The 27,762-nt window shown below is 40.1% G+C and overlaps 1 protein-coding gene across 1 annotated transcript in view; it reads right to left on the bottom strand.

The window, feature by feature from the left end:
• Positions 1 to 27,762, bottom strand: part of dis3l2 (DIS3 like 3'-5' exoribonuclease 2) — a 307,738-nt gene that overhangs the window by 254,541 nt on the left and 25,435 nt on the right. The window contains exons 3-4 of the mRNA XM_059945389.1: positions 8,709 to 8,875; positions 5,670 to 5,723 (exon numbers count right to left, since the gene is read on the bottom strand). Of these exons, the coding sequence (XP_059801372.1) occupies positions 5,670 to 5,723; positions 8,709 to 8,875 (221 nt within the window). The remainder of the gene's footprint in view (positions 1 to 5,669; positions 5,724 to 8,708; positions 8,876 to 27,762) is intronic.

Genomic DNA, 27,762 nt, shown 5'->3' with positions numbered 1-27,762 from the left:
AAAAGCCATCTCATAGGCATTCTACAAATTCCCTTTCTTGGGATCCAGCACAAACCTGATTTTCATAATCTATCTGCATATTGAAATCCACCATAACATTGCCCTTTCCACTTGCCTTTTCTATCTCCCACATTTTGGCTACTGTTTGAAGGCCCCTATATACCTCCCATCAGGGTCTTTTTACACTTGCAGCTTCTCAACACTACTTACAAGGATTCTACATCTTCCGATCCTAGGTCACCTCTTTCCAAGGATTTAATTTCATTTTTTTTAATCCAACAAAGCCACCCCACTCACTCTGCCTACCTGATTGTCCTTTTGATACAATGTGTATCCTTGGATGTTAAAGCTCTCAGCTATGATCTTTCAGCCACATCTAAGCAAAGCCCACAACATCATACCTGTTAATCTCTAACTGCACTACAAGATCATTCGCCTTATTCCATATTTCACGAGCACTCAAATATAACACTGTCAGACTTGTATTCATCCTGAGGTACTGCTCATCAAGCCAGTATTTAAGCTTATCAGAGCCAATGGCAGAAGATAAGAGTGCAAGTGGGATGGAAGATTAAAGTCAGAGACATTGTGAAGTTCACGGTCACTTTTGCGCACTAATTGGACGTGCAGCACTGAATGCAATAAACTAAACTGGAAGTTGTACAAGTAAATTGCTACTTCACCTGGAAATACTGTCTGGGACAATAGCTAAAAGTACAAAGTAAAAAGTCAGGTTTTGCAATTTCTACAGTGCATGGCAAAGTGACATCAGATAGGGAATGGGTCCTGTAGAGGGGGAAGTGATCAGGAGTTGCAGAAGGAACAGACATTTTGGAATACTACAAAGGACAGATAAATGACAATGTAGCTGGAAGCTGCATAATACTGTAAGTGGCAGAAGTTGTGGAGGAACCAATGATTGGAAAGCAAGGACACATGGTGCCCTAATTCGTGCTCCAGGTGGGAGGAGAGGGGTGATAGCCAAAGTATAGGAAACAGAACAAACATGATATCCACGGTAGGAGAAAAAGATACAGTTAAGGGAAAAAAAACTCTTAGGAACATTGGTGTGGAATGTGTCATCAGCACAACAAACACAATGTCTTTCCTTCAAGATATAAACTCTCTCGCTTCATTGGTGCTCTCTTGACAGAGGTCAATGGCTTCACATTATCGATAAAAAAAAATTTCCACATTGTGCAGGTACAGAGAAGGACAAAGCAAGAACATATGCTCCCTGCATAGTGTGAATATTTAATTTTATATAGTTACAGAATAACTCCACTACTCTATACATGTCAAAATGGTACTAGGTAAATATGATACAAAATAAAGCATAACTATTTACAAAAATATTTAGTATTATATTCACCAAGTAAATTAAAATTTGTTAATTTAAAATTAATTAAAATGATCTAAAAGGAAAGGAAATCCAAATGCATTCAGAGCTAACTTTTGATAAGGAAAAATCATATTAGTTCTGATGTGGTGGGGGGTGCAGAAAGTAATACCAAGAACATTCCTAACTACTATTCAGAACAATTAGTTGGTGCTGATTTTGTGAATCATCCTTTATTTGCAATTCATTTGAAAGCAACTGGGATGTGGAGGATGGGGGGGTTCAAAAAGAGAGAATTAGGTTTGTTAGCATTAACATTAACATTCTCAGCAAACCAACAGATTAGTTTTCTCCAGCTGAGAAATGCTAAAGTTTGGAGTATGTCCATATGGTCTTGTCTTCAACGGAGAAATGCTAAACAGCCGACTGTTTTAACTTCCCATTCTGACAAGTCTGTCCATAGCCTCCTCTACTGCCTTGATGAGACCAAATACAGGTTAGAGGAACAACACCTCATATTCCATCTACATAGCCTCCAATCTGATGACACAAACATTGACTTTCCCATCATCTGGCAATCTCTACCCCTTCCTTCCTTCATTCTTTTTCTATTCCCCATTCTGGGTACTCTCTCACCCTTTCTCTTCTCTTATCTGCCCATCACCTCCCTCTTCCTGATTCTTCTCCTCCTTCCCTTTATTCCATGGTCCATTGTCCTCTCTTAGCAAATTTCTTCGTCTTCAGCCTTTTAACTCTTCCACATCCCCTCCCAGATTCTTCCTTCATCCCCCTCCCACCTCAGCTGGTCTTGCCTGTCACATGTCAGCTTGTACTCATTCACCGTCTCCCCCATTCTTATTCCAACTTCTGCCTCCTTCCTTTTCAGTGCTGGTGAAGAGTCTCAATATGATATGTCAACAATTTATCTCCCTCCGTTGATGCTGCCTTACTTGCTGAGTTCTTCCTGCATTTTGTGTGTGTAACTGAAAGTATTACAAGTCTTTGTTAAAACCTTGTATTGAGCTGGGTGGGTCAATGAAAACAGCAGTACAATATGGGACAATTTTCTCCCACAAATCCTGCTGGTTTTCACAAGTAATAAATGAGCCTAAACAATTATTATTTGAATTTGTTTTGCATACTTCATCAAGTCTGTGGAACAAGATGGTCCAATTTGTTGACTGTTCTTCAATTTAGGATGTCTAAGTACTACTTCAGATAATTATTGATTACTATTACAAAACATTTCTAACTCAACATTTCTAAACCTTATTTAATAAATGTGTATTTTTCATGAAGTAGGTTTATATTAGTTGACATCATGGCCAAAGGGCCCATACTCTGCCGTTCTGCTCTGTGTTCAATGGTTTAACATTGGTAAATTGTTTGAAAACTAGCAGCCTGTCGCTGAGTTTAAATCTGAAGAAATTAGATCAATCCAAATATTATACCATGAATTTGCATGAACCACAAATTACCTGTTGGAAGCAACAAAATATTTCTGATTGATTTTGGAAATTCAGATACTTAGTGTGTATCAGACGATGATCCATACATCAATAATCAACAAATATTCAGTTTCACTACGGAAAATAGAAAATAACTTACAATCTCGAGAACCTTGATTGCTACTCAACGACCTCTCAAACTGATGTACAATATGCCTCACCCACTCATTTTTTTCACTTTATCTTGAAAGCGCACAATTGGAACTTAAAATTGCTCTGTCATAAAAGCTTCTATAATGCTCGTAAATTTTAAACACCTCTCATTCTTTGCCACTTTTTGACATGAAAAAAGTATAACCTAATGTTGAAAACAAGACTTTAAATTAGGACTCAATATTAGCAGCTGGTCAAAGCAATGATGGCACAAAAACACTCAAAACAGATTAAAGGGAAAAACTACCAATGTACAAATTAAAATAACTTACTTTGCAAATTAATTTTTAAGAGAACTAAGAAACCAAAAAAAAAACATTTTTCCCCATTGAGACAACTGGTAGTTCCTCAATTAAAAGATGAAGGGTAAGCCTAAACATTTATAATATTCTGTCCCTTAAAATTCTTTAAAAAAAGGAGCCCACACTATTTTACTGTGAGGTTGATGAGAACACATAATCTACTGAGGATAAGGTATGGAGTATTGTCCACAATGGAAAAGGATCAATGCAGAGTGAAAATTGTGGGTGAATCATGTTTTGGAGAAGAAAATTCTGGAATTGACAGAGAGATGATTAGGAAAAGTGCTTGGGGCAGTGATTTGTAAGAGATTAGGCTGGAGGGACTAAAGATCTGTGTACTAAAGTAGATTGGCAGGAGAGCTGAAGGGTTAAGAATTTATTACTAAAGATGATAGTCAATGAAGAAACCTACTTGGAGGAATGAAGTCTCAGACTTCATTGCAGCAGCTCAAAAAATGCAGCAAATGAAAGTAGTGTGGGTTATTTAATCCTCCTTTCCTGATCCACCACTCAGTAAGATCATGACTAAATTTTCTTTTACTCTTGTGCTAATTTCCTGTGATTCCCCGATAAATGTTTATTTGTTTCATATTTAAACAAAATCTATTCATCTCTGAATTCAAAACATTCAACAACTGAATCTCCATAACTTATTAGGAAGAGAATTCCAAAGATCCACAGCCCTCTGGGTTGTGTTTAGAGACCTGCATCATAAAGAATGAATCTAACTCCTCTTAAATTAACATTGACCAAACTTGACCAGAAATCTTGTTCCAGGCAAAAGGAATTTCCAGGTAAAAGTTATAATCTCCTTGCATTATGCCCAATACTAAAACTCAGCACAAATATTTATCAGTAAATTAAATAAACTATGTTACAAGTGATCACTGACATTATACAGTTGGCCTTCACTAATCTGACTACCTGTAATCAGGTTCCTTCGATAATCCAGCACTGATTTCAAATTTCCTGGGCCAACGTACCAATCTGCTGCACATTGTTTTGGTTGTGCTTGATCTGTTCATGTGTTGTAGCACCCTTGAAAGCACCAACAGGCGATTCCTACTTGTTTTCCTGCATTTATTACTTGTGTGAGGTGCGGTCGCCTGGCACCCACCCGTCTCACCCGCCAGCAGCGGGGCAGCTGGCGCGCGCTTGGTCAGTCCACCTTCTCACCCATCTACCGGCAGTCAGGCAATGCCCTCCAGTGTCGCCCGGCCGACGCTCCGTTCTCTTCTGTCTACGACCTTAAGATAAGACGTGCCAACCCGCTGAATTTAAGTGTATTACTAAGTGGAGGAAAAGAAACTAACGAGGATTCTCTCAGTAACTGCGAGTGAAGAGGGAAGAGCCCAGCGCTGAATCCCCGGCCCCCAGTCTGTCGCTTGAAATGTGGCATATAGAAGACCTCTTTTCTCCAACTTCTGCTTCTGCTCACCCAGATGTGCTGCCACCAACATCAACAGTTTTTGAAGAACAGGTATTATAATTTCGCACCAGTTCCTGATGCTTCACTCATTTTTTAAGATGAAGATGTTGATGATCCTGACAACCACACACTTGCAAACATGTAACTTTGCCTGAAGGTATATTAAACATCTTACTTTAGAAGCAGAAGTGCTCAACTGCTCTGTATAAGTTAATTTACCTGTACCCTTTATTTTATCTGTGCCTGTACAGTATATTGCTTTATTAAAATTTCACTTGCTACTCGTTTAATATTTCTATTTCATTATTAACTAACGTACTGATTTGCATTATATTTTAAAGGTATAATGAGGTGGTTAGCTATTGCTTAATGTGATCTTTCTGTAATTCAGCATTTTCACTAATCCGGCACTCCGCAGGTCCCAATGGTGCCAGATTAGTGAAGGTCGCTCTGTACATGTCAACATTACATGCCAGTGATCAACAGTATTATAAGAAGGCTAATGTAAATGAATTAAGCTTGAATTTACTTTTATTCTTGATTATGGAAAGCCATTAATATATTGATTCTCTTTGGAGCTACGCTAATAATTAATGCTGTAGACCCTGTTGGAAGCCAAGTCCATGTTAATGACTAATCAATGTTCCTTGTCTTCCTAGCAATATGTACATTTGTAGAGCAAAGTATGCTAATCTAGCCAATAAATAGGCTTGTACAGATGCAAATCTGTAACATGTTTTGCACATTATGTTGCTTCTGACCATCATTAAATATATAGAAATCACAAAACACTATTATACCAATCTCCAAACAATGTCAAATTTATTTCAACTTCTGGTATAAAATATAATATTTAAGGGACTAAGTATATAAATTATAAATAAAACATTTGCTCTGAAAAAGCATTTCAAGAAAGAGTTTAATAATGTTTTACTTACAGTGGAGGGAATAAAGGCTTCATGATAGTTCTTTGGATTAATTCTCAGTACACCCTGTAAATGCCAAAATTAAGAAAATCATGGCTTTCCAAGCATAAACATTTTGAAGCAAATGTACTGAACAAATTATGCAAGCTAATGTCAAAAAATCGTAAAGGCACATAAACAATCTGGAAGTTAACCAAGAGAAACAGTTAAAATTCTGGACAAATGAAATGCTTTCCTTTATCTTAAATACCTCAATATTAAAACACTGCCTACACTTTAATAGTCCATTATTGGTTGTGAAGTACTGTGAAAGGCAGTGAATTTGAAAAAATAAACATGTTGTATTGTATGGCATAGACTATCATGGCCTTTCCATGACCATGATTGTTCTTGGTAAATTTTTCTACAGAAGTAGTTTGCCATTGTCTTTTTATGGGCAGTCTCTTGCAAGACGGGTGACCCCAGCTATTATCAATATTCTTCAGCAATTGTCTGCCTGGTGTCAGTGGTCACATAACCAGGACTTGTGATATGCACCAGCTGCTCATATGACCATCCACAATCTGCTCCCATGGCTTTATGTGCCCCTGATTCAGTGGTGGGGGGCTAAGCGAGTGCTACACCTTGAACAAAGGTTACAGGAGAGAAGGAGCACCTTACATCTCCTTTGGTAGAGATGCATCTCTACCTCTCCACCCAAAAAATACAGTATCCTTCAATATAATGCACCTTTGCTTTCCTGTTGCTTTTTATTTCCAGTTTTCATGCTGATGTAAATATCCAGGTGTTCAAACATAAATAAATGAATGGAATATTAATTATATTCCAGCCTAAACATAATATAGAATTATATCAGAGGTCCTGAGAAGCCTTTTTTTAGGCTTTTGTGAATTTGTGTCATTCTTTCGCATTCCTCGTTAATTGCATCTATTTCATCAAGTTTCACTTGGAAGTACTCTTCCATTCCCACTATAAACCTCAAATTACAAACTTAAACTTTATACATCCAACTATGTCAACCTCTGCAGCACAGCTATCGAAACACTAATTGGTAAGGCCCTTGAAGTGCCATGCTAGGTACCATCATTTTGGAGGACTCTAAAGAAAGAACAATCCACTGCTTGATAAAGCCTGTAGCATAACTTTAACAATTTCTGAATCGCAACCTCTAACCTAGCTGAATGTCCCATCTGGAAAAAAACTTTGAACATATGATTTTCAGAGGCATTCAAATCCATTCTTTTTTTTAAAGCATTAAACAGCAAAATAAAAACAATGAAATTTACAAATACACAAGACGTAAGACCATAACACTATAAAACATAGGAACAGAATTTGGCCATCTGGCCTATCGAAACTGTTCCATCATTTGATCGTAGCTGATTTATTTTCCCTTTTCAAACCCAAACTCCTACCTTGCCCCATAACCTTCAATGCCTTTACTACTAATCAAGTATCTACAGTATCAACCTCCACTTTAAATATACCCACTGTCTTGGCCTTAATAACCATATAACATATAACCATATAACTATTACAGCACGGAAACAGGCCATCTCGGCACTTCTAGTCCGTGCCAAACACTTACTCTCACCTAGTCCCACCGACTTGCACTCAGCCCATAACCCTCCATTCCTTTCCTGTCCATATACCTATCCAATTTTACTTTAAATGGCAATATTGAACCTGCCTCTACCACTTCTACTGGAAGCTCATTCCACACAGCTACCACTCTCTGAGTAAAGAAATTCCCCCTCGTGTTACCCCTAAACTTTTGCCCCTTAACTCTCAACTCATGTCCTCTTGTTTGAATCTCTCCTACTCTCAATGGAAAAGGCCTATCCACGTCAACTCTAAAACAGTAAATTCTCTAACAGTAAATTAATTTTTTTTCTTTGCCCCTTGCACTTCATTGAAACGAATGGAGACATTGCTCCTACGATCACCAAACCTGACAGAGGGCAAATGACCTACTGCAAGTGATCTTACTGTCTTTCATTACCTTTGGTTGCTTCTCAAGGTTTAGACAAAAGGATTCAATGTTTTTAAATTAATAATAAAGTCTTTCTGTTTTCAAAATGTCTTAATCTTTAAAATGATCATTTCTGGAGAACAAAGGTAACCACACTGGCAAGTATTACTGCCACTGGCAACAAGATGACTTAGAGATTGCTGGTTTAGAGAGGAATACTGGCCAATTGCAAGAAATGTTCCCAGAGAGCAGTGTTAATGCTTAACATTCACCTGGACAGATAGCCAAGTCTTTTATTTAACATTGCCCAAAAGACATTCAATTCTTCTAGTGCGCTTGCATGTCACCCTGGGAATTGAATTAAAAGCCAGAATATTGTCAACTAAGCCAAACTAACATAACTAATTGGTCACACTTGCATGTCTTTCATTTTCCAATCATTATGTGCTCTATTATAAGAAAAACTTTTCATTATTTAAAATAAATTATACAGTATAGCAATTGGAGTGAATATCAACATTTTAACCCATTTCTCTCATAAGTTATATAGTTAAGAAACTATGCTTATATATTGGATCAAATTTGAAGCCAAAGAAACACTGCGAATAACTTAACATTGACTTAATGCATGATTTATTCATGTGTTGAGAGTCCAAAGTAACAATTAGAATTTAATTAGAAAATAAGTCCTTCAGGCTTAAAGAATCTTAGAGATGACCTTAGCCATCTGAGTTATGAGACTATCGGGCAAAACAGCAACTGCATCAAGAACATGAAGAGATTCCCATTATAATGTCAACAGCAGAGCCAAGTCAGAGCAAAAGACAAAACAAACTAGTCAGAGATATACCTACTTTATCTGAATGACAACGGCCCAAATTCATTATGAATTTGATTTATCACTTTTCTAATATGTTTCCAATTCAGAATATGAGGTGAACTTCATTATCCATTATTATTACTAAACTATATTAATTTACTAGTTTCACAATCTATACAAATCATTTGGTTCATATGATTCCATATGCCCATTTATTTTTTGCCGCTATAATACTCTGCTCTTCAAAGTAAGTAGTTACCTGTACAAGTTCTCTTGTCTTTAAGCCAGCTGAAACTTTATTGGTTGGCAAATAGGTTTCAAATATCTTCTTCTTCCTCCCTTGGCGACTTCTATTTCGATTTGCCACTGACAAAGGACTTTTATTCCACTTATCACTAACATTTGAACGTGCAGATAAGTTTCCCACTGCAAAGAACAAGAATGTCATTAGTATAACTATGAATAAATATTTCTACTCCCTATGTCAATACTCCAAAGTTTGATACATTAGCGATCATACCTTCAGTCAACTCTGCTATCTTATATTTTCACAAAAATGAAACGATACATTGTGGAAGGAAAACTGATTGGTCTCTTTGCCGCACTTCCACAGGAACTTAGTGATTTAGGAGCTAATGTGAATTCATCTTGAAAGCAACATCAGAATCATTGGCACATGTCATGAAACATGTTGTTTTGCAGCAGCAGTACATTGCAATACATTAAAACTATACATTACTACAAAAGAAAAAATATATTAAATAAGTAATGCAAAAAGAAAGCAAAAAAAGTGAGATAGTGTACAGAGGTTCATTGTCCATTCAGAAATCTGACAGAGGTGGGGAAGAAGCTGTTTCTAAAAGGTTGAGTATGTGCCTTCAGGCTCCTGTACTTCTTCCTTGATGATAGCAATGAGAAAATGGTATATCGTGGGTGGTGGGTGTCCTTAATGATTATTGTCCCCTTTTTGAAATATCACCTTTTAAAGGTGTCATCAATGTGCTGGGGAGGCGAGTGCCCATGAAGGAGCTGGCTGAGTTTACAACTTCCTGCAGCTGTTTCTGATCCTGAGCAGTGGACCTCCATACCAGACACAGTGATGCAACCAGTTAAAATGTTTTCCACAGTACATTTGTAAAAATTTGCTACAGTCTTTGGTGACATACCAAGTCTCCTTAAACTCCTAATGAAATATAGCTGTTGTCGTGCTTTCTCTGTAATTGTGTCAATACGTTGGGCCCAGGATAGATCGTCAGAGATGTTGACATCACAAGGCTGTGGGACCGAGCGGCATCCCAGGGCGAATACTTAGTATGTGCGCAGCACAACTGGCAGGTGTGCTTATAGACATTTTTAATCTCTTCCTCTCTCAGTGTAGAGTGCCCTTCTGCTTCAAATTATCCACCATTGTCCCTGTACCAAATATACCAAGGTAACTTGGCTGAACAACTGGCAGCCTGTCACACTCACCTCAATAATAAGCAAATGCTTTGAGAGGCTGGTCAAGGATTACATCTGTAGCTTTTACCACCCAAACTGGATCCCCTATAATTGGCCTACTGACACAACCGATCGACGGATGACGCAATAGCCACTGCTCTACATACCTTTCTTACACATCTGGAGAAGGATGCTTATGTGAGAATGCTGTTCTTGGACTACAGTTCAGCACTTAATACCACTGTTCCATCCAGGCTCGACAAGAAGCTCAGAGACCTTGGCCTTGACCCTGCCTTGTTCAGCTGGATCCTGGACTTCCTGTCAGATCGCCAGCAGGTTGTACGAGTGGGCTCCTTCACCGCCAACCCTCTGACTCACAATACAGGAGCCCATCAGGGCTGAGTTCTTAGTCCCCTCCTTTACTCTCTGTACACCCATGACTGTATCGCCACCCACAGCTCCAATCTGCTAATTAAATTTGCTTAGGACACTACATTGATTGGCCTTATCTCAAACAATAACGAGGTAGCCTACAGGGAAGAAGTCAACACAAGGAAATCTGCAGATGCTGGAAATTCAAGCAACACACACAAAATGCTAGTGGAACACAGCAAGCCAGGCAGCATCTATAGGGAAAAGCACTGTCGATGTTTTGGGCCAAGACCCTTCGTCAGGACTAACTGAAAGGAAAGATAGCAAGAGATTTGAAAGTAGGAGAGGGAGGGGAAAATGCGAAATGATAGGAGAAGACCGGAGGGGGTGGGGTGAAGCTGAGAGCCGGAAAGGTGATTGGCAAAAGGGATACAGAGCTGGAGAAGGGAAAGGATCATGGGACAGGAGGGCTCGGGAGAAAGGGGGAGGGGAGAACCAGAGGGAGATGGAGAACAGGCAGAGTGATGGGCAGAGAGTGAGAAAAAAGAGGGGAAAAAAAACTAAATATATCAGGGGTGGGGCTTAAACTAATAATCCTGAATTATACAAGAAGCGTGTAGAACTTCAAACTAAATTTGATCTTCTGTCTACTCAACCTGTTGAACGCCAACTTCTTGAAAGTAAGAGTCGCTTTTATATTCATGGTGACAAATCTGGTAAATTTCTAGTTAATCAGCTGAGGCGTTCTAAAGCTAAACAACACATTACAAAGATTCGGAAGGAGAATGGGGATCTTGCATCGGATCACTTAGAAATCAATGACGTATTTAAAAATTTTTACTCTCGGCTTTATTCCTCTGAATCTCTGAATGAGAATATTTCTGTTGATCTTTTCTTAAATAATCTGAATATTCCTTTGCTTTCATCTGATTTTAAAGCAAAACTTAATGAGCCTATATCATCAGAAGAAATATCTTTTGCAATTTCTGCATTGTCTTCAGGAAAATCTCCTGGACCTGATGGGTTCCCCATAGAATTTTATAAATCATTCTCTTCACTCCTTTCTCCTCAGTTACTCTCAGTACTATCTGACTCGTTTAATTATGGTAAATTGCCACCATCTTTTAATGAGGCATGTATTATTCTTTTATTAAAAAAGGGTAAAGACCCAACAGAGTGCTCCTCGTATAGGCCGATCTCTTTGCTTAATGTTGATGTTAAAATCTTGGCCAAAGTTTTGGCTCATAGATTAGAAACTGTTATTCCCTCTATTATTTCTGATGATCAATGGTTTTATTAAAAACAGTCTTCCTTTTTTTAACATTCGGCGTTTATTTAACATTTTATATTCACCTTCAACTGGGATTCCTGAATGCGTTATTTCTCTCGATGCGGAGAAAGCTTTTGACCTTATAGAGTGGAACTACCTCTTTGCAGTTTTAGAAAAATTTGACTTTGGTCAAAGTTTTATCTCTTGGATCAAATTGCTGTATCTGTGTCTAACTGCCTCTGTTTTAACTAATTTTCAGCAATCCCAGCTATTTAACCTCAAACTTGGCACCCGTCGAGGATGCCCTTTAAGTCCCTTTCTCTTTGATTTGACTATAGAACCTCTGGCGATAGCATTCTGAAGATGTCCTGAACTGACCGGGATCTGGAGGGGGGTGTGAAAGCATAAAGTTTCTCTTTATGCTGATGATCTATTACTTTTTCTTTCAAATCCGTCCACATCCTTACCTCCAATGTTTTCACTTCTTGATCAATTTAGCCAGTTTTCTGGCTATAAACTTAACTTACATAAGAGTGAGCTTTTCCCAATTAATAAAGAAGCACAAGTATTAGCATTTCATGATCTCTCCTTTAAAGTAGTTCATAATCAATTTACTTACCTTGGGATTACAGTTACAAGGAAGTTTAAAGATCTTTTTCGTGAAAATCTTGCCAATCTTTTATATACTACAAAACAGAGTCTGTCACAATGGTCACCTCTATCTATGTCCTTGGTAGGTCGTATTAATGTTGTTAAAATGTATGTTCGCCCTAAATTTTTCTATTTATTTCAATCTCTCCCAATTTCTATTCCTAAAACTTTTTTTGATTCCTTAGACTCTATTATTTTGTCATATCTGTGGAAGAATAAACATTCTAGAATTAATAAAGTTTATTAAAAAAGAGGGTGACATGGCCTTACCTAACTTTCGTTTATATTACTGGGCAGCTAACATACGTTGCACTACCTTTTGGTCTTTTTTTCATAGCCCAATCTGAGTGCCCTAATTGGGTGGCAATGGAGTTGAATTCCACTAAAGATTTATCTATTTCTGCACTTCTTGGCTCTGCACTCCCAAGTAGTTTGTCTAGACCGGGGGTCGGCAACCCGCGGCTCCGGAGCCACATGTGGCTCTTTTATGTCTGTGCTGCGGCTCCCTGTTGCTTTGGGAAATAATTGGTTGTGGCGACCCTTTTCCTGGCACATCCGAACCGACTCACAATTAGATAGCCTACGGGGGTTTGCGAGCACAGAGCTTTGGAGCCTCTGCGCCATGGGGGGCAGGTTGAGGGAGGCTTAAAAGTGAGGCTGAAGATTTCGAATAAAGTTTTTTCCTTCGACTGCAGTTACCGACTCCGTGTCGTAATTTTAGCGCTGCGTGTAGCACACCGCTACATGGTCAGTATTTAATTAAAATGTATTTTATGTTAGTTTGTTAGTTTTTGAAATGTAAATCTAAATTTGAAGATTATGGTGATCTTGTACAATCTAAATAAGACGTTGTGGCGACCCATTTCCTGACACATCCGAACCGGCTCACAATTAGCCAGCATTCAGGCTAAGGGAGATAGCCTACGGGGGTTTGTGAGTACGTGTCTTTTGCAGCATCCGCGCCCATGGGGGGGCGGGTTGAGGGAGGCTTAAAAGCAAGGCTGTTTAGTTCAAATAAAGCTATCTTTGACTGCAGTTTACTGACTGCGTGTAGCACACTGCTACAACGTGTTTTTATCGCTGGCTGTCCAGAGGGGAGGTGCTGAAACGCTTTGTCGCGTGTCTGGAAGAAGTGAAAACTTTCCTGGGCAGCAAAGGGCTCACCTTTCCTGAGCTGGAACAGCCAGAGTGGCTGGAAAAGCTACACTTCATGGTAGACATGACAGCGCACCTGAACACGCTGAACACAGCTCTTCAGGGGTAAGGACGTACAGCCCTGCACATGTTGGAGGATGTTTTGGCATTCGAGCGCAAGTTGACGTTGCTTGCCAGAAATTTACAGAAAGGCACATTGTCTCACTTCCCCAATTTGAGAGTTCAAGCAAGGTCACGACATGATAAATTCGGAGTATTTACATTCTGCAATCATCGCAATGCAAACATCGTTTGGGAAACGCTTCTGTGAGTTCAGAGAGGAAAAAAAACACATTATCCTTCCCGGTCACTCCCCTAAGCATCGATCCATCCCTACTGAATACGACTGCATTGTCAGGTGTGAGTCAACCTGAACAAGTATGATAAATATTTTAATTGCCTATTATTTTACGTATATTCATATGTTTTCATTGTTCAGTGAAATAGTCCTTTTATTTTTCAGGTTGACAGATGGCTGACGTTATTTTTGGTTTGCTGCTGGCGGTAAATTTAAGTTTGGCGTTTTTCATAAATACAAGAAGGACTCAAATAGACGTTGAGTATTTTACTTAAAAGTAACCTTCAACCCAACGTCTTTTTTTCGGAGTTCAAAATGTTTTTGTTGCATGCAGAAATGTAATTTCGTTTTCTCTGTAGGAGTTCATCAATTTCATAAATGCAACACATTATAGTTTGTTTATACACAGCATAAAGGCAAAACAAAACATTGTATGCAGTGTTATTTCAGTTTAAATGTCAAACGGGTTCTGCGGCTCCCAGTGTTTTCTTTTCTGTGGGAAACGGGTCCAAGTGGCTCTTTCGGTGGTAAAGGTTGCTGACCCCTGGTCTAGACTAACTGTTAATCCTCTTGTCAGACACACTTTGCGAATATGGGCCCAGTTTAGGAAATTTTATGGTTTTTACCTTTCTAGTCCTATCTTACATAATCATCTTTTTTTACCTATGTATGACTCAACATTCTATGATTGGTATAGGAAGGGTATTAGACATTTTGAAGATCTTTTTATCGATAATCACTTTGCGTCCTTTCAACAGCTCTCTGCTAAGTTCAATCTGCCTGATACCCATTTTTTTTTTAGATATCTCCAAATTAGACGCTTTATCAATCCTTTAATTCCTAACTTCCCTGAAATGCCCAAGAAAAATGTTATGGATTTATTTCTTTCTATTAATCCACTAGGTAAAGGTTTAATATCATTTATTCATGATAAATTAGCATTCTTACAGCATGCCCTGTGGATAAAATTAGAATGGCTTGGGAGCATGGTTTAAATATCTCTTTTTATGATGAGACTTGGGACTCGATTCTCAAATCGGTTAATTCAACCTCTCTTTGTGCTTGCCATTGCCCTTTACAGTTTAAGATTGTTCATAGAGCCCATATGTCCAAATCTAAATTATCTCGATTTTACCCTAATATTAGTCCTCTTTGTGATAAATGCAAAAGGGGCGAGGCTGCTCTTATTCATATGTACTGGTCCTGTCCTAGTTTAGAGAAATTTTGTAAAGATGTTTTTATAACTTTATCCTGTATTTTGAATCACCACGTAGAACCTAACCCTTTAATTGCACTGTCTGGTTTTTTGGGTGAGACAGATATATGTTTGAGTTTGACTAAGTGTCGAATATTATCTTTTACTGCTCTCTTGGCTAGATGTCTAATCCTCCTTAGATGGACAGATGTCGCCCTGCCCACACATGCTCAATGGCTTGATGATATTATGTCCTGTTTAGACCTAGAAAAAAATCTATTATTCAATTCTTAATTCGGATATAAAGTTTCATAAGGTCTGGGGACCTTTTATTGAGTACTTTCATAACTTTCCTCTTAATTAAGTTTTTTTTTTCAGTCCCTTACTTTCAGCTCTTCTTTTTTTTGGTTGTAGGCATTATTATCTTCTGTTTTCAAGTGTATTTACAGTTTTGGGGGTTTGAATGTCCTGATTTATATTCTCTACATTTTGTCGTGGTTGGTCTGGAGTTTTTTTTTGTTGTGGGGCTTGGGGAGGATACTAACTTTACATGACTTCAATTTGGGTGCTTTCTCAATTATCTTTTTGTATTATATTATTATTGTATGTTTATTTTGCACTGTATTAATTTTTTATTTTGGTTTGCGTTTTTTTTATTTGTAGTGTTGTAGAAAATGCATTAAAAAATCAATTAAAAAATATATATATATCAGGGATGGGGTAAGAAGGGGAGGAAAGGCATTAACAGAAGTTAGAGAAGTCAATGTTCATGCCATCAGGTTGGAGGCTACCCAGCCATCATCTCTCTAGTACAATGGACAATGTACAAGAAAACAATCTCTCCCTTAATGTTGCAAAAACAAAGGAGTTGGTTGTGGATTACAGGAGGAATGGAGACGGGCTAAGCCCTATTCACATCAATAGATCTGGGGTTGAGAGGGTAAACAGCTTCAAGTTCCTCGGCATCCACATAACCAAGGGCCTCACATGGTCTGTACACACCAGCTATGCGGTGAAAAAAGGCACAACAGCATCTCTTTCGCCTCAGACAGTTGAGGAAGTTTGGTATGGGCCTCCAAATCGTAAGAACTTTCTACACAGGGGAGCAATTGAGAATTGAGAGCATCCTGACTGGCTGCATCACTGCTTGGTATGGGAACTGTACTTCCCTTAATCGCAGGACTCTGCAGAGGGAAGTGCGGACAGCCCAGCGCATTGGTAGTTGTGAACTTCCCATGATTCAGGATATTTACAAGGACAGGTGTGTAAAAAGGACCCATAGGATCACTGGGGACCCAAGCCATCCCATCCACAATCTATTCCAGCTGCTACCATCCAGGAAGCAGTATCGCAGTATAAAAGCCAGGACCAACAGGCTCCGGGGACAGCTTCTTCCACCAGGCCATCAGACTGATGAACTCACACAGACTTGAGTGTACTCTATATTACATTGACTGTTCTATTTATTATAAATTATTATAAATTACTATGATTGCATATGGCACATTTAAAGGAGACGTAACAAAGATTTTTACTCCTCATATATGTGAAGGATGTAAGAAATAGGGTCAATTCAATTCAGATCTTCAGAGATATTGATAACCATGAACTTGAAACTGCTCACCCTTTCCACTGCTTTTCACAAATCAAAAGATTACCATTATAAAACAGCAACGATGACCAAACTCTTCAGAAAATTGAACTTAGACCACATAATTAAATTCCATTTTAAAAAAAAGTTAATCTGTATTATTTTTACTGGTGGTCTGGGATGCCATAACATTCATTACTCTGTACATCCTAGTATTTCCAAGTCTAAAGCTCATCGATATCTATATGCACAAACAGGTTTTGCATAACAGGCACAAGATATACTGCATGAATATGGATCAACAATGTCATAACTTTTTCATTTAACTACATTGAGTTGCATTTGCCACTGGACAAATACCAATATTAAAAATTGTGAAGGGATATCTCCCACCCTTCCTGACCTAGCGTAGTAAAATATTAAAGACACCTTTATACAGGGGTCACCAACCTTTTTTGCACCACAGACTGGTTTAATATTGATAATATTCTTGCGGACCAGCCAACGGGCAGGAGGGGAGAGGTGGGTGTTAATCATGACCGGAATATAGGTGATAAGTTAACTATAAGTCACTTGCAAGTGGCTAATACACTCAATTTCATTTCTAAAAGGGTTTATCTAACAAATTTAATATTAAACACAGAGCATATTTTCCTCACATGAACATAGTGATGTCAATTATAACTCACTTACAAGTCAATAGCATCATAACATTTTAAGTAACATTTGGATATTAAACACACAACGCATATTTTCCTCGTATGAACATATAAAATCATTGTAACACACCAGTGAGAGGACAAGGTAAGGGCCGGAGGTCCCCATGCCGGGGCTACAGCAGTCGCAGTCCAGAGAGAGTGACCGACCGAGTGAGAAATGTGACAGGGCACATGCCCGCCTCCCCCTGTAGCAAGGTAGGATCTAAAAGTTTGGCTTAAAGGATGACTTTCAGTAGATCGCAGCGAGGTAGCTGCTCTGCTACTTACGAAACCCTGAGCCCGAATTAGGTCGCCTGCAAATATTTTAGCACCAGGTTCCCCACAAACATTTGGTGTGCTAAACAGGTTTACAGGCAGCACCCATCTGTCCACGCTCCAGGCCAGTAGTAATGGCACTTCTCGCCAGACACGCAAGGCAGCTGGTTACCCAAGGCCAACCATTGATCCCTGGCACCAGGGTATCACTGCATTTAGGCAACTGATGAATTCGTGTGCGTAATAACCTTGCGTGCCTTCAAGTTCAACAGTGGACATGACAGGGAATGAGAAAAGGTGCAGCTGACTCATATCATTTCATATCGTCAAATCATTATCGTTTCCTCGCGGCCTGGTAGCACATGCTTTGCTGCCCGGTGGTTGGGGACCACTGCCTTTATAGGTTCCTATTGGATTCAGCTGTTCTATCCAACAGCCTTTACCTAGTAAAAAAAAAGCCACAGCAGCCCCCTATTCCAACCAATTAAAATACTAATTGTCTTCATGTTACCATTACATAATGTAAAAAGAAGGAGCATGCTGATTTTGGGTCGATATTGTCAAGAAAAATTTAGAACAGTGTTCTGACCAGTCCATAAGCACTAGGTAATATGTATGACACAAACAACAGATTTACTACCTCTGCTAGGTGGGTGCAGTAGAGCTATACTTCGCATATATCTCTGTGTCTGACAGCTCTATGTAATTTTAATGATCATAGTTTATAGCCAACACTGGACAAATACCACTCTCGCTTTCAGTAAAAAAAAACAGATCACCAGCTGCTAAGTAAAGATCACTTCAAAATTTAGCTAAACAAAATGGTCAAATTATAAGGAAAAACTTAAGAGTGAAATTTTATACAAAACTATAGGTACAGTTGTTACGAACCCCGTAACTGGGTCACTTACCAGCAAAGATAGAGAGGTCCATTGAAGTCTGATGGTACTATTTTAACAGTATTTATTGATAAAAATACACAAAATAATACCAATGCAAACATACAGATAATATACGTCAATACTAAATCTAAAAGCGCGGGTATAATAATAATCAATAAGAAATAGCTCTGTCGTTGTCTAGGGGATAATGTATTGTCCGATGGAAATATAAAAGTCACTGTTAGTTCGTTCAAGCTGCAGCGTTTTGGTTTGAGAGAAAGACGGGTTAAAACTTGCCCAGTCCTTTTATGATGTCAATCCTTCTGAGTCGTTGGGAGTTGGTATCCCCGTTGTTAGCTAAAAGCCGTTCTTTCGTGGTAAAGGACACCGGTTCCAGGGCAAATGGAACCGAACGCACATGGCCTCCCACCGGCTTCCGCAATTATGGGATCGCTAGCGTTTTTTCTGGTGCGTCTGAGGGGCTGTTCCCACAGACCCTCTTTTATCCTGACTCACAGGGTCTCAGATGTCAATCAGGTTGGGATGATGCAATCTCTCCCTCAACCAGCCCACTTTGCCTGAGGGCGTCCACATAGCACAGTATTGTAATACGCAATTCCGTATCCAAGAGACAACGGCCGTTTTATATCGCCGGGGGGTCAAGACATTCCAAACGTCTCTCTCTCATTTCCTGGGTCTCCTGACCCAAATCAATAGCAATCCTGCGATTCTCAAAAAGGAGGAGGCTGCAGGCGTAACACAATAGATATCTGACTGCTTCAGCTTTATTTAAAATTAAAAATACAGTTACACAACCTCCATGCAAAGTTCATTTTGTGTTCTTCCCTTGGACTTCAAATAATTCTGAAAATATAGTAATCAACTGAAAACAAAATGAAAATATCAAGTCAGTAAGTCCAACTATACAAACAAAATCCAAAACCCAGCCATGTCTGACCAAAAACCTTAACAAACAGATAGATTTTCTGGAAATTCAACCAATGGCTCTACTATTCTGCAGCCACATCTTTTAGGACTCTAAGGTGCAGGCTATCAAGTCCTGGCCGCTTTTACATTCCCAAATTAATTGTGATGTAGTTGTTGTTGCAAGTTCTTCCTTGCTATTTGAAAATCTTCATCTCTGGAACATCTTCAATATCCACCACTGTGAAGACTTGGGCAAAGTATTGCAATTTCTTGCTTCCATTGTTAATTCCCCAATTTCTACTCCAGTGGTCTCAATGTTACCTTATTACAGATCTATCAAAGATTTTGCAGTTTCTTTTGATATTGCTTTCCTGTTTTCTCCATCCTTCTTATCTCTTCACCATGAGTTCTTAAAGAATTCTCAGTATTTTGATCTATCACAAAACAGTGCATCCCAAAACCATTTAAAAATTACTTTCCCAGTGGATGACATCAAACTTTTCAACAATATATTTCAAATGCCATTTCCATATCCATTCTGTTTACCTATCCATATTGCCTGAAACCTTATGCATTCTTCTCACATGCCACGCTGGAAACTGGCTTTATATCACCGTAAAATTCAATATATTTTGCAGTTCTTATCTTCGTTCAGCTGGGGTTTCATCACTTAACCATACGGCAATCCACTAACCAAAGCCTTCCGACCCCTTTACTCCTACTATTTGTTATCTACTCTTTTGGTTCATACTAGTATATTAGCTCTCTGTGGATTCTAATTTTATTTATCTCATGTGGCACTTCCTTTAAATTCAAATACACATCAACTGATTTCCCCCTTACCTATTCTTTTCAAACCTTTAAGCCATAAGAGCAGAATTAGACAACTTGGCCCATCAAGTCTGTCCCACCATTCCATCATGGCTGATTTATTATCCCACTCAAGCACATTCTCCAGACTTTTCCCTGTAACCTTGGTTGCCCTTACTCATCAAGAACCTAACAACTTAGATTTTAAATATATCCTATGACTTAGCATCCACAGCTGTCCATGGCAATGAATTCCAGATTCAACACACTTTGGCTAAAGAAATTCCTCATCTCTTTTCTAAAAAGAAGTACCTCTATTCCGAGGCTGTGCCCTCTAGTCCAAACCTCCCCACTGTAAGAAACATCCTCTCCATCTAGATTTTTCAATATAGAATGTTTCAATGAGATCTCCCCCCATTCTTCTAAACTTCAGTAAATACAGACCCAGAGTTATCAAATACCTCTCATTAACCCTTTCGTTCCCACACTCTTATGAACTTCTTTGGAAACCTCTCTAATGTCAACATTTCTTTTTTCAGATAAGGAGCCCAAAACTGCTCACAATTCTCCAAGTGCGGTCTGACCAATTCCTTATAAAGCTTCAGAATTACCTCCTTGTTTTTATATTCTCGTCCTCTCAAAATGAATGCTAACATTGTATTTGCCTCCCTTACCACTGACTCAACCTGCAAGTTAACCTTGAGGGAATCCTGCACAAGGACCAAGTCCCTTTATACCACTGATTTTTGTATTTTCTCTCCATTTAGAAAACAGTCTGCACTATTGCCAAAGTGCATGACCATACACTTCCCTGCACTATATTCTGTCTGCCACTTCGTTGTCCATTCTCCTAATCTGTCTAAATCCTTCTGCAGTCTCCCTGCTTCCTGTTCGCAAACTTGTCCATAAAACTATCAAATCCTGTTCATTGACGCACCACGTGAAAAGAACAATTCCAACACCGAGCCCTGCGCAACAGCAAGTCATCAGCAACCAACCAGAAAAAGACCCTTATATTCCATGAGACCATAAGTTATGGGAGCAGATTTAGGCCATCTGGCCCATTGAGACTGCTCTGCCACTCAATCATGGCTGATATTTTTTTTCTCTTCCTCAACCCCAGTTCCCAGCGTAACCTTTGATGCCATGTCCAGTCAAGAACCTATCAATCTCTGCCTTAAATACACCCAACCACCTGGCCTCCATGGCTGCATGTGGCAACAGATTTCACAAATTCACCACCCTCTGGCTAAAGAAATTTCTCTGCATCTTTGTTTTGAAAGGGTGTCGCTCTATCATGAGGCTGTGGCCTTTTGTCCTAATCTTTCCCATCCTTTCCACATCTACTCTGTCTAGGCCTTTCAATATTTGAAAGGTTTCAATGAGATTTCCCCCCTCATCCTTCTGAATTCCAGCAAATACAGACCCAGAGCCATCAACCATTCCTTGTATGATAACCCTTTCATTCATCGAATCATCCTTGTGAACCTCCTCTGGACCCTCTCCAATGCCAGCACATCTTTTCTACGATGAGGGGCACAAAACTGTTCACAATATTCAAGGTGAGGCCTCACCAGTGCCTTATAAAGCCTCAGCATTACGTCCCTGGTCTTTTATTTTAGACCTCTTGAAATGAATGCTAACATGGCATTTGCCTTCCTCACCTTCGACTCGACTTAAAAGTTAAACTTGAGGGTGTTCTGCACAAGGACTCCCAGGTCCCTTTGCATCTCCGATTCCTGGATTTTCTCCCCATTTTGAAAATAGTCCGCCCGCACATTTATTTCTACTACTAAAGTGAATGACCATGCATTTTCCAACATTGTATTTCATTTGCCACTTTCTTGACCATTCTCCTAACCTGTCCAAGTCCTTTTGCATTCTACCTGTTTCCTCAACACTACCTGCACCTCCGCCAATCTTTGTGTCATCTACAAACTTGGCAACAAAGCCATATATGCCATCATTTAAACCACTTATATACAGCTTAAAAAGAAGTGGTCCCAACACTGACCCCTACAGAACACCACTAGTCACTGGCAGCCAACCAGAAAAGGATTTTTTTATTCCCACTCGCTGCTTCCTACCAAACAGCGAATGCTCTAACCATGTTAGTAACTTTCTTGCAATACCATGGGCTCTTAACTTGGTAAGTAGCCTCATGTGCGGCAGATTGTCAAAGGCCTCCTCAGAGTTCAAAAATATAACATCCACTGCAACCCCTTTTTCTATCCGACTTGTACTCACCTCAGAGGATTCCAACAGTTTTGTCATACAAAATTTTCCCTGAAGGAAAATATGCTGTACTATCTTGTCCTGTGTCACCAAGTACTCCATCACCTCATCCTTAGCAACTGACTCTAACATCTTCCCAGCCACTGAGGTCAAGCTAACTGGTCTATAATTTCCTTTCTGTTGCCTTCCACCTTTCTTAAAGAGTGGAGTGACATGGGCAATTTTCCAATCCTCTGGACCCTTGTCAGAGTCCACTGATTTTTGAAAGATCATTTCTAACGCCATCACAATCTCTAACACTACCACTTTCAGAAACCTAGGGTGCAGTTCATTTGGTCCAGGTGACTTATGTATCTTTAGGTCTTTTAGCATTTTGAGCACCTTCTCCCTTGTTAACAGCAAAGATAGAGAGGTCCGTTGAAGTCTGATGGTACTATTTTTAACAGCATTTATTGATAAAATACACAAAAATAATATCAATGCAAACATACAGATAATATACGTCGTCAATACTAAATCTAAAAACGCGGGTATAATAATAATCAATAAGAAATAGCTCTATCGTTGTCTAGGGGTTAATGTATTGTCCAATGGAAATATAAAAGTCACTTTAGTTCATTCAAGCTGCAGGCTGCAGCCTTTGGTTGGAGTCGAGAGAGAGTGTTTAAACTTGCCCATTCCTTTTATGATGTCAATCCTTTGAGAGTTGGGAGCTGAGTGCTCCTTTGTGTTAGCTGAAGCTGTTCTTCCGTGGCAAGACCCACCAATTCCGAGGCAAATGGAAAAGGACGCACGTGGGCTTTTCCACCGGCTTTCGCTATTACGCTGTTACAGGAGTTCTAGCATTTCTTCTGGTGCGTCTGAAGGGGCCGTTCCCCAGACCCTCTTTTATCCCCACTCACGGGGTCTCAGATGTCACTCAGGGTGGAATGATGCCATCCCCCAACCAGCCCACGTTGCCTGAGGGCTTCCACGAAGCACAGTACTGAATACACAATTCCGTCTCCAAGAGACAATGACCTGTTCCGTGGCTTTGTATCGCTGGGGCCAGGACATTCCAAACGTCTCTCTCTCATTTCCTGGGTCTCCTGACCTGACTTAATAGCGATCTTGCGATTCTCAAAAAGGAGGGGGGGCACAGGCGTAACCCCCCCTTTCTTCAACGCGTTTTTTACCATTGGAAAAAAAATGAAGTAATACAGAGTCTTACAGGATTTTAGAATCTAACACCATACAAGTTTTTTTTTCTACAGGGTAATACAGTTATACATTCAATTCAGTATCTAGATGTTTACCAATTACATTGTCACTTCCTTTAATATCTTAACATCTTGTACCTTACTAAAGTCTTGTAGCATCAGACTCCAATTTAATAACCACCTCTTTTTAGGTCTTATTTTTCTTTAGCCAACAAAAACTAAAGAGTTGTGATCTTAGCTTACGGGTATACTACAAAAGTTCATGCAAATACTGATCTTTATGTTGCTTTCAAACTTAACAGACAGGCTTCCATGGGGGTTATCTTTTATTATACACATGCTTTGTCGAAATCCCTTAAAACCGGCTTCTGCCATTTAAAAATGGCATCCCATTAACTCTTGCCTCTTTTCCGGTTAATTCCCACATGGGGAGCTTGTGCACCCTGCGAAATAGGCTTTCGTCTGCTCCTTCCATAGGAGTTATTTTATCAACAATGTGTTCCAAACTTAGACCATCTTCTGAATTTCCACCCAATTCCTTAATTTTACACAAGTTGCTAGTTTTCTCTTCAGGACCCTTCAGGCTATTAGTTTTCAGTTTAAACTCTTTGTTCAAACAGCATTTCAAATTCTGCCTTTTCACACTCCACTCTGGAATAACAATAGCGTGTGGTGCCCCGTTACCTTCCAACTCAACCTATAATTGATTCGCAGGCTTTGTGGTACCACGCCATTGTCTCTGTAGCCTGATTGCTGCTTTTGATATCAGTCCAGCCTTTAAATTTTCTTCATTCAATTTGGGAACTACATATTTCCCTTCTCCTTCAATAATAATATTCATCTCCCCACTTTTGATCTCCTCACTAACTTTTAACACACCTTCGAGCACAAACACCTGGGAACTCTCACTTCCCACTATTACCAAGGTTAACCCTTTCTTCACTGAACCAAGTCCATCTGACCCACAAGGACTGCATTCCTTTCTAACTAAATCAAATACCTCAGACTTCTTCTGAGCTCCTTTACTAGGTTCAGTACCACGTGCATCCCCATCTTGGACACACTCAAACGGGACATTTGCCTCTTTCAGGCTTTCAATACCTGTACCCTCTTTAAATTCTCAATTCCCCTGATCCTCCCAGCGACTCTCTGGGCAACTCCCTTCCGGAATAAACTCAACCCCGTGGGCTGAAACAAACTCATCTGCCAACCCAGCAGACTTCTTCAAGGTAATGACATCCTTTTCATCTAGGACTGCCCTCATTTCATTATCGGGAACACCTTTAGAATTTTCAACTTCTTCAAACAGTTCTGCCAAACCAGACAGATCATCCATGTCCAACTCTGGACCTTTTAACAGCTCTATCTGTTTCTCATCTTTATTTCGTGCCTCTAGAACTTTTCTCCTCGCTAAGGGCAGGTCTACCTCCTCTCCCTTACTCTCTTTCACTTTACTACTCTTCGTTTTACCACCCTCTAAACCTCTTGGTACAGGGTCGGTAAAAAAGTCTCGGCCAAATCGATAGTGGCCGGATTTAAACTGCTCTCGTTCTCAGCTGCCTTTCTTGACATGCTGCGAGTGACCGCGCATGCGGGATAGATCTTGGAATCTAGGGGCGGAACCGCAACGCTCACCGGCCGGCTCATCAGCGTCATTGATGACCAAACCTTACCACTGGCTAAATCGTTACCAAGAAGGACGTCCGCGTCAGTTCTCCGGAATTCTGATCGCAGCCCTATTTCAACTGGTCCAGATATTAGCTCACAATCCATAATGATCTTATGCAAGGGCACCATTTCCGTCCCTTTTCCTATTCCTTTCACAGCTACCATTCCCGTCTTGCGACCAAAATCCAGCACTTTACTACTAATCAATGATAGTTCAGCCCCCGTGTCTCTCCAGATCCGTACTGGAACTGGTGGGTCTCCCTCCCTCACAGACACGGTTCCATTTGACATACAAGTCTCAGACCCTTCTCGTACTCTGTCTACCCGGGGCTCTCTTGTCGATTTACTGATTACCATGGCACATCCAATAGGGACTGCTGCTTTCCCTTTTCCTGTCTCTTTCCTCGGAGCAAAGCACTTAGATGCAATATGCCCCCCCCTTTCCACAATTAAAACAGGTCAAGCCTGGGAATCTCTGGCCGTCTTGCCTCTCCCCCTCAATCTTACCTCTAGCTCCCAGCGGGGCCTCTGCCTCAGCCAGCGGGCTTTCTCTATTGTTCCCACGGTCTCTCCGGGAACTTTTATTTGAGGAAAACTTTGTCTTGTGAGTTAAGGCATATTCATTCTCGAACCTAGCAAATTCTGAGATGGACTTATTCGGCTTCTAATTCAAATACATCTGGATATCCTCCAAAACACAACCTTTAAATTCCTCAATCAGAATTAACTCCCTGAGACGCCAAAAATCCTCTTCCACTATTTCTGCAGTACACCAACGGTCCAAGAGCACACCCTTCTCATAGGCAAATTCGGTATACGTCTGAGTCCACCCTTTCTTTAAATTTCTGAACTTTTGTCGATACGCTTCAGGTACCAATTCATAACTCCGGAGAATGGCCGCTTTTACTTTGTCATAACTCTCTGCCTCTTCCTCCTCCATGGACAACGCCGTATATGCTCGTTGTGCCTTCTCTTTTAACACACTTTGTAACAGTGCCACCCACTGATCTCTGGGCCACTTCTGATTCACTGCCACCTTCTCAAAAAGCAAGAAATAACTATCAACTTCTGTCTCCTTGAATGGAGGTACTAACCTCAATTCCCGACTAACATTAAACTGCTCCTCTCGGTCTGACCCTTGATCTCTTCGCCCTTGCCTTAACTTCTCCATCTCCAAGTCATGTTTCCTTTTTTTCTCTGCCTCCCTCTCCTTCTCAGCTCTTTCCTTTTCTTTCTCGGCCCTCTCTCTCTCCTTTTCAGCTACTTCCAGCTGTTTTAACTGAATTTCATGCTCCCTTTGTTTCTCAGCCCTGTCCTGCTCCCTTTTCACCTCTAACGCCTTTAGCTGGAGCTCATGCTCCCGTTTCACCTCTAACTCCTTTAGCTGGAGCGTATGCTCCCTTTGTTTGTCGGCCCTTTCTTTCTCTCTCTCGGCTCTTTCTTTCTCCTTCTCAGCTGCTTCCAGCTGCTTTAACTTAATTGCATGTTCCAACCTTAATTTCTCCAACTCTGAGCCGTCCCACTAGCTAGTACCTTTTCAGGGATATTTTCCAATACCTCAGCTGCAAACACATTTTTCCCAATATAATACTGAGTTATTGCCCTTTGTACCTCCCGCTTTTTCATGGACAACCTCACCTCTGCAAGGTTTAGCCCTTTCACCAGATTTATCAAGTCTGATTTGGTGGCTGCCTCAAGAATCAGGTTTTCTATAAATTCATCCACGTCCATCTTTGCTGGTTTCCCATCTGGCTACCCGCGTAACCAGATCCAAGTTTGGACTTACAAGCCCGATTCACTGGCCTCCCAATTTGGTGTCAAATCCCGAGACGAGAACCCCAATTGTTACATACCCCGTAATTGGGTCACTTACCAGCAAAGATAGAGAGGTCCATTGAAGTCTGATGGTACTATTTTAAACAGCATTTATTGATAAAATACACAAAAATAATATCAATGCAAACATACAGATAATATACGTCGTCAATACTAAATCTAAAAGCGCGGGTATAATAATAATCAATAAGAAATAGCTCTATTCTTGTCTAGGGGTTAATGTATTGTCCGATGGAAATATAAAAGTCACTTTAGTTCATTCAAGCTGCAGGCTGCAGCCTTTGGTTGGAGTCAAGAGAGAGTGTTTAAACCTGCCCATTCCTTTTATGATGTCAATCCTTTGAGAGTTGGTGGGAGCTGAGTGCTCTTTGTGTTAGCTAAAGCCGTTCTTCCGTGGCAAGTCCCACCAATTCCGAGGCAAATGGAAAAGGACGCACGTGGGCTTTTCCACCGGCTTTCGCTATTACGCTGTTACAGGAGTTCTAGCATTTCTTCTGGTGCGTCTGAAGGGGCCGTTCCCCAGACCCTCTTTTATCCTCACTCACGGGGTCTCAGATGTCACTCAGGGTGGAATGATGCCATCCCCCAACCAGCCCACGTTGCCTGAGGGCTTCCATGAAGTACAGTCCTCAATACACAATTCCGTCTCCAAGAGACAATGACCTGTTCCGTGGCTTTGTATCGCTGGGGCCAGGACATTCCAAACGTCTCTCTCTCATTTCCTGGGTCTCCTGACCTGACTTAATAGCGATCTCGCGATTCTCAAAAAGGA

Source organism: Hypanus sabinus, chromosome 2 (genome assembly GCF_030144855.1).
Source record: "Hypanus sabinus isolate sHypSab1 chromosome 2, sHypSab1.hap1, whole genome shotgun sequence".
In the NCBI taxonomy this organism is placed as follows: Eukaryota; Metazoa; Chordata; class Chondrichthyes; order Myliobatiformes; family Dasyatidae; genus Hypanus; species Hypanus sabinus.
The sequence above is the reverse complement of the archived record's forward strand: the minus strand, read 5'-3'. Positions and strand labels throughout refer to the sequence as shown.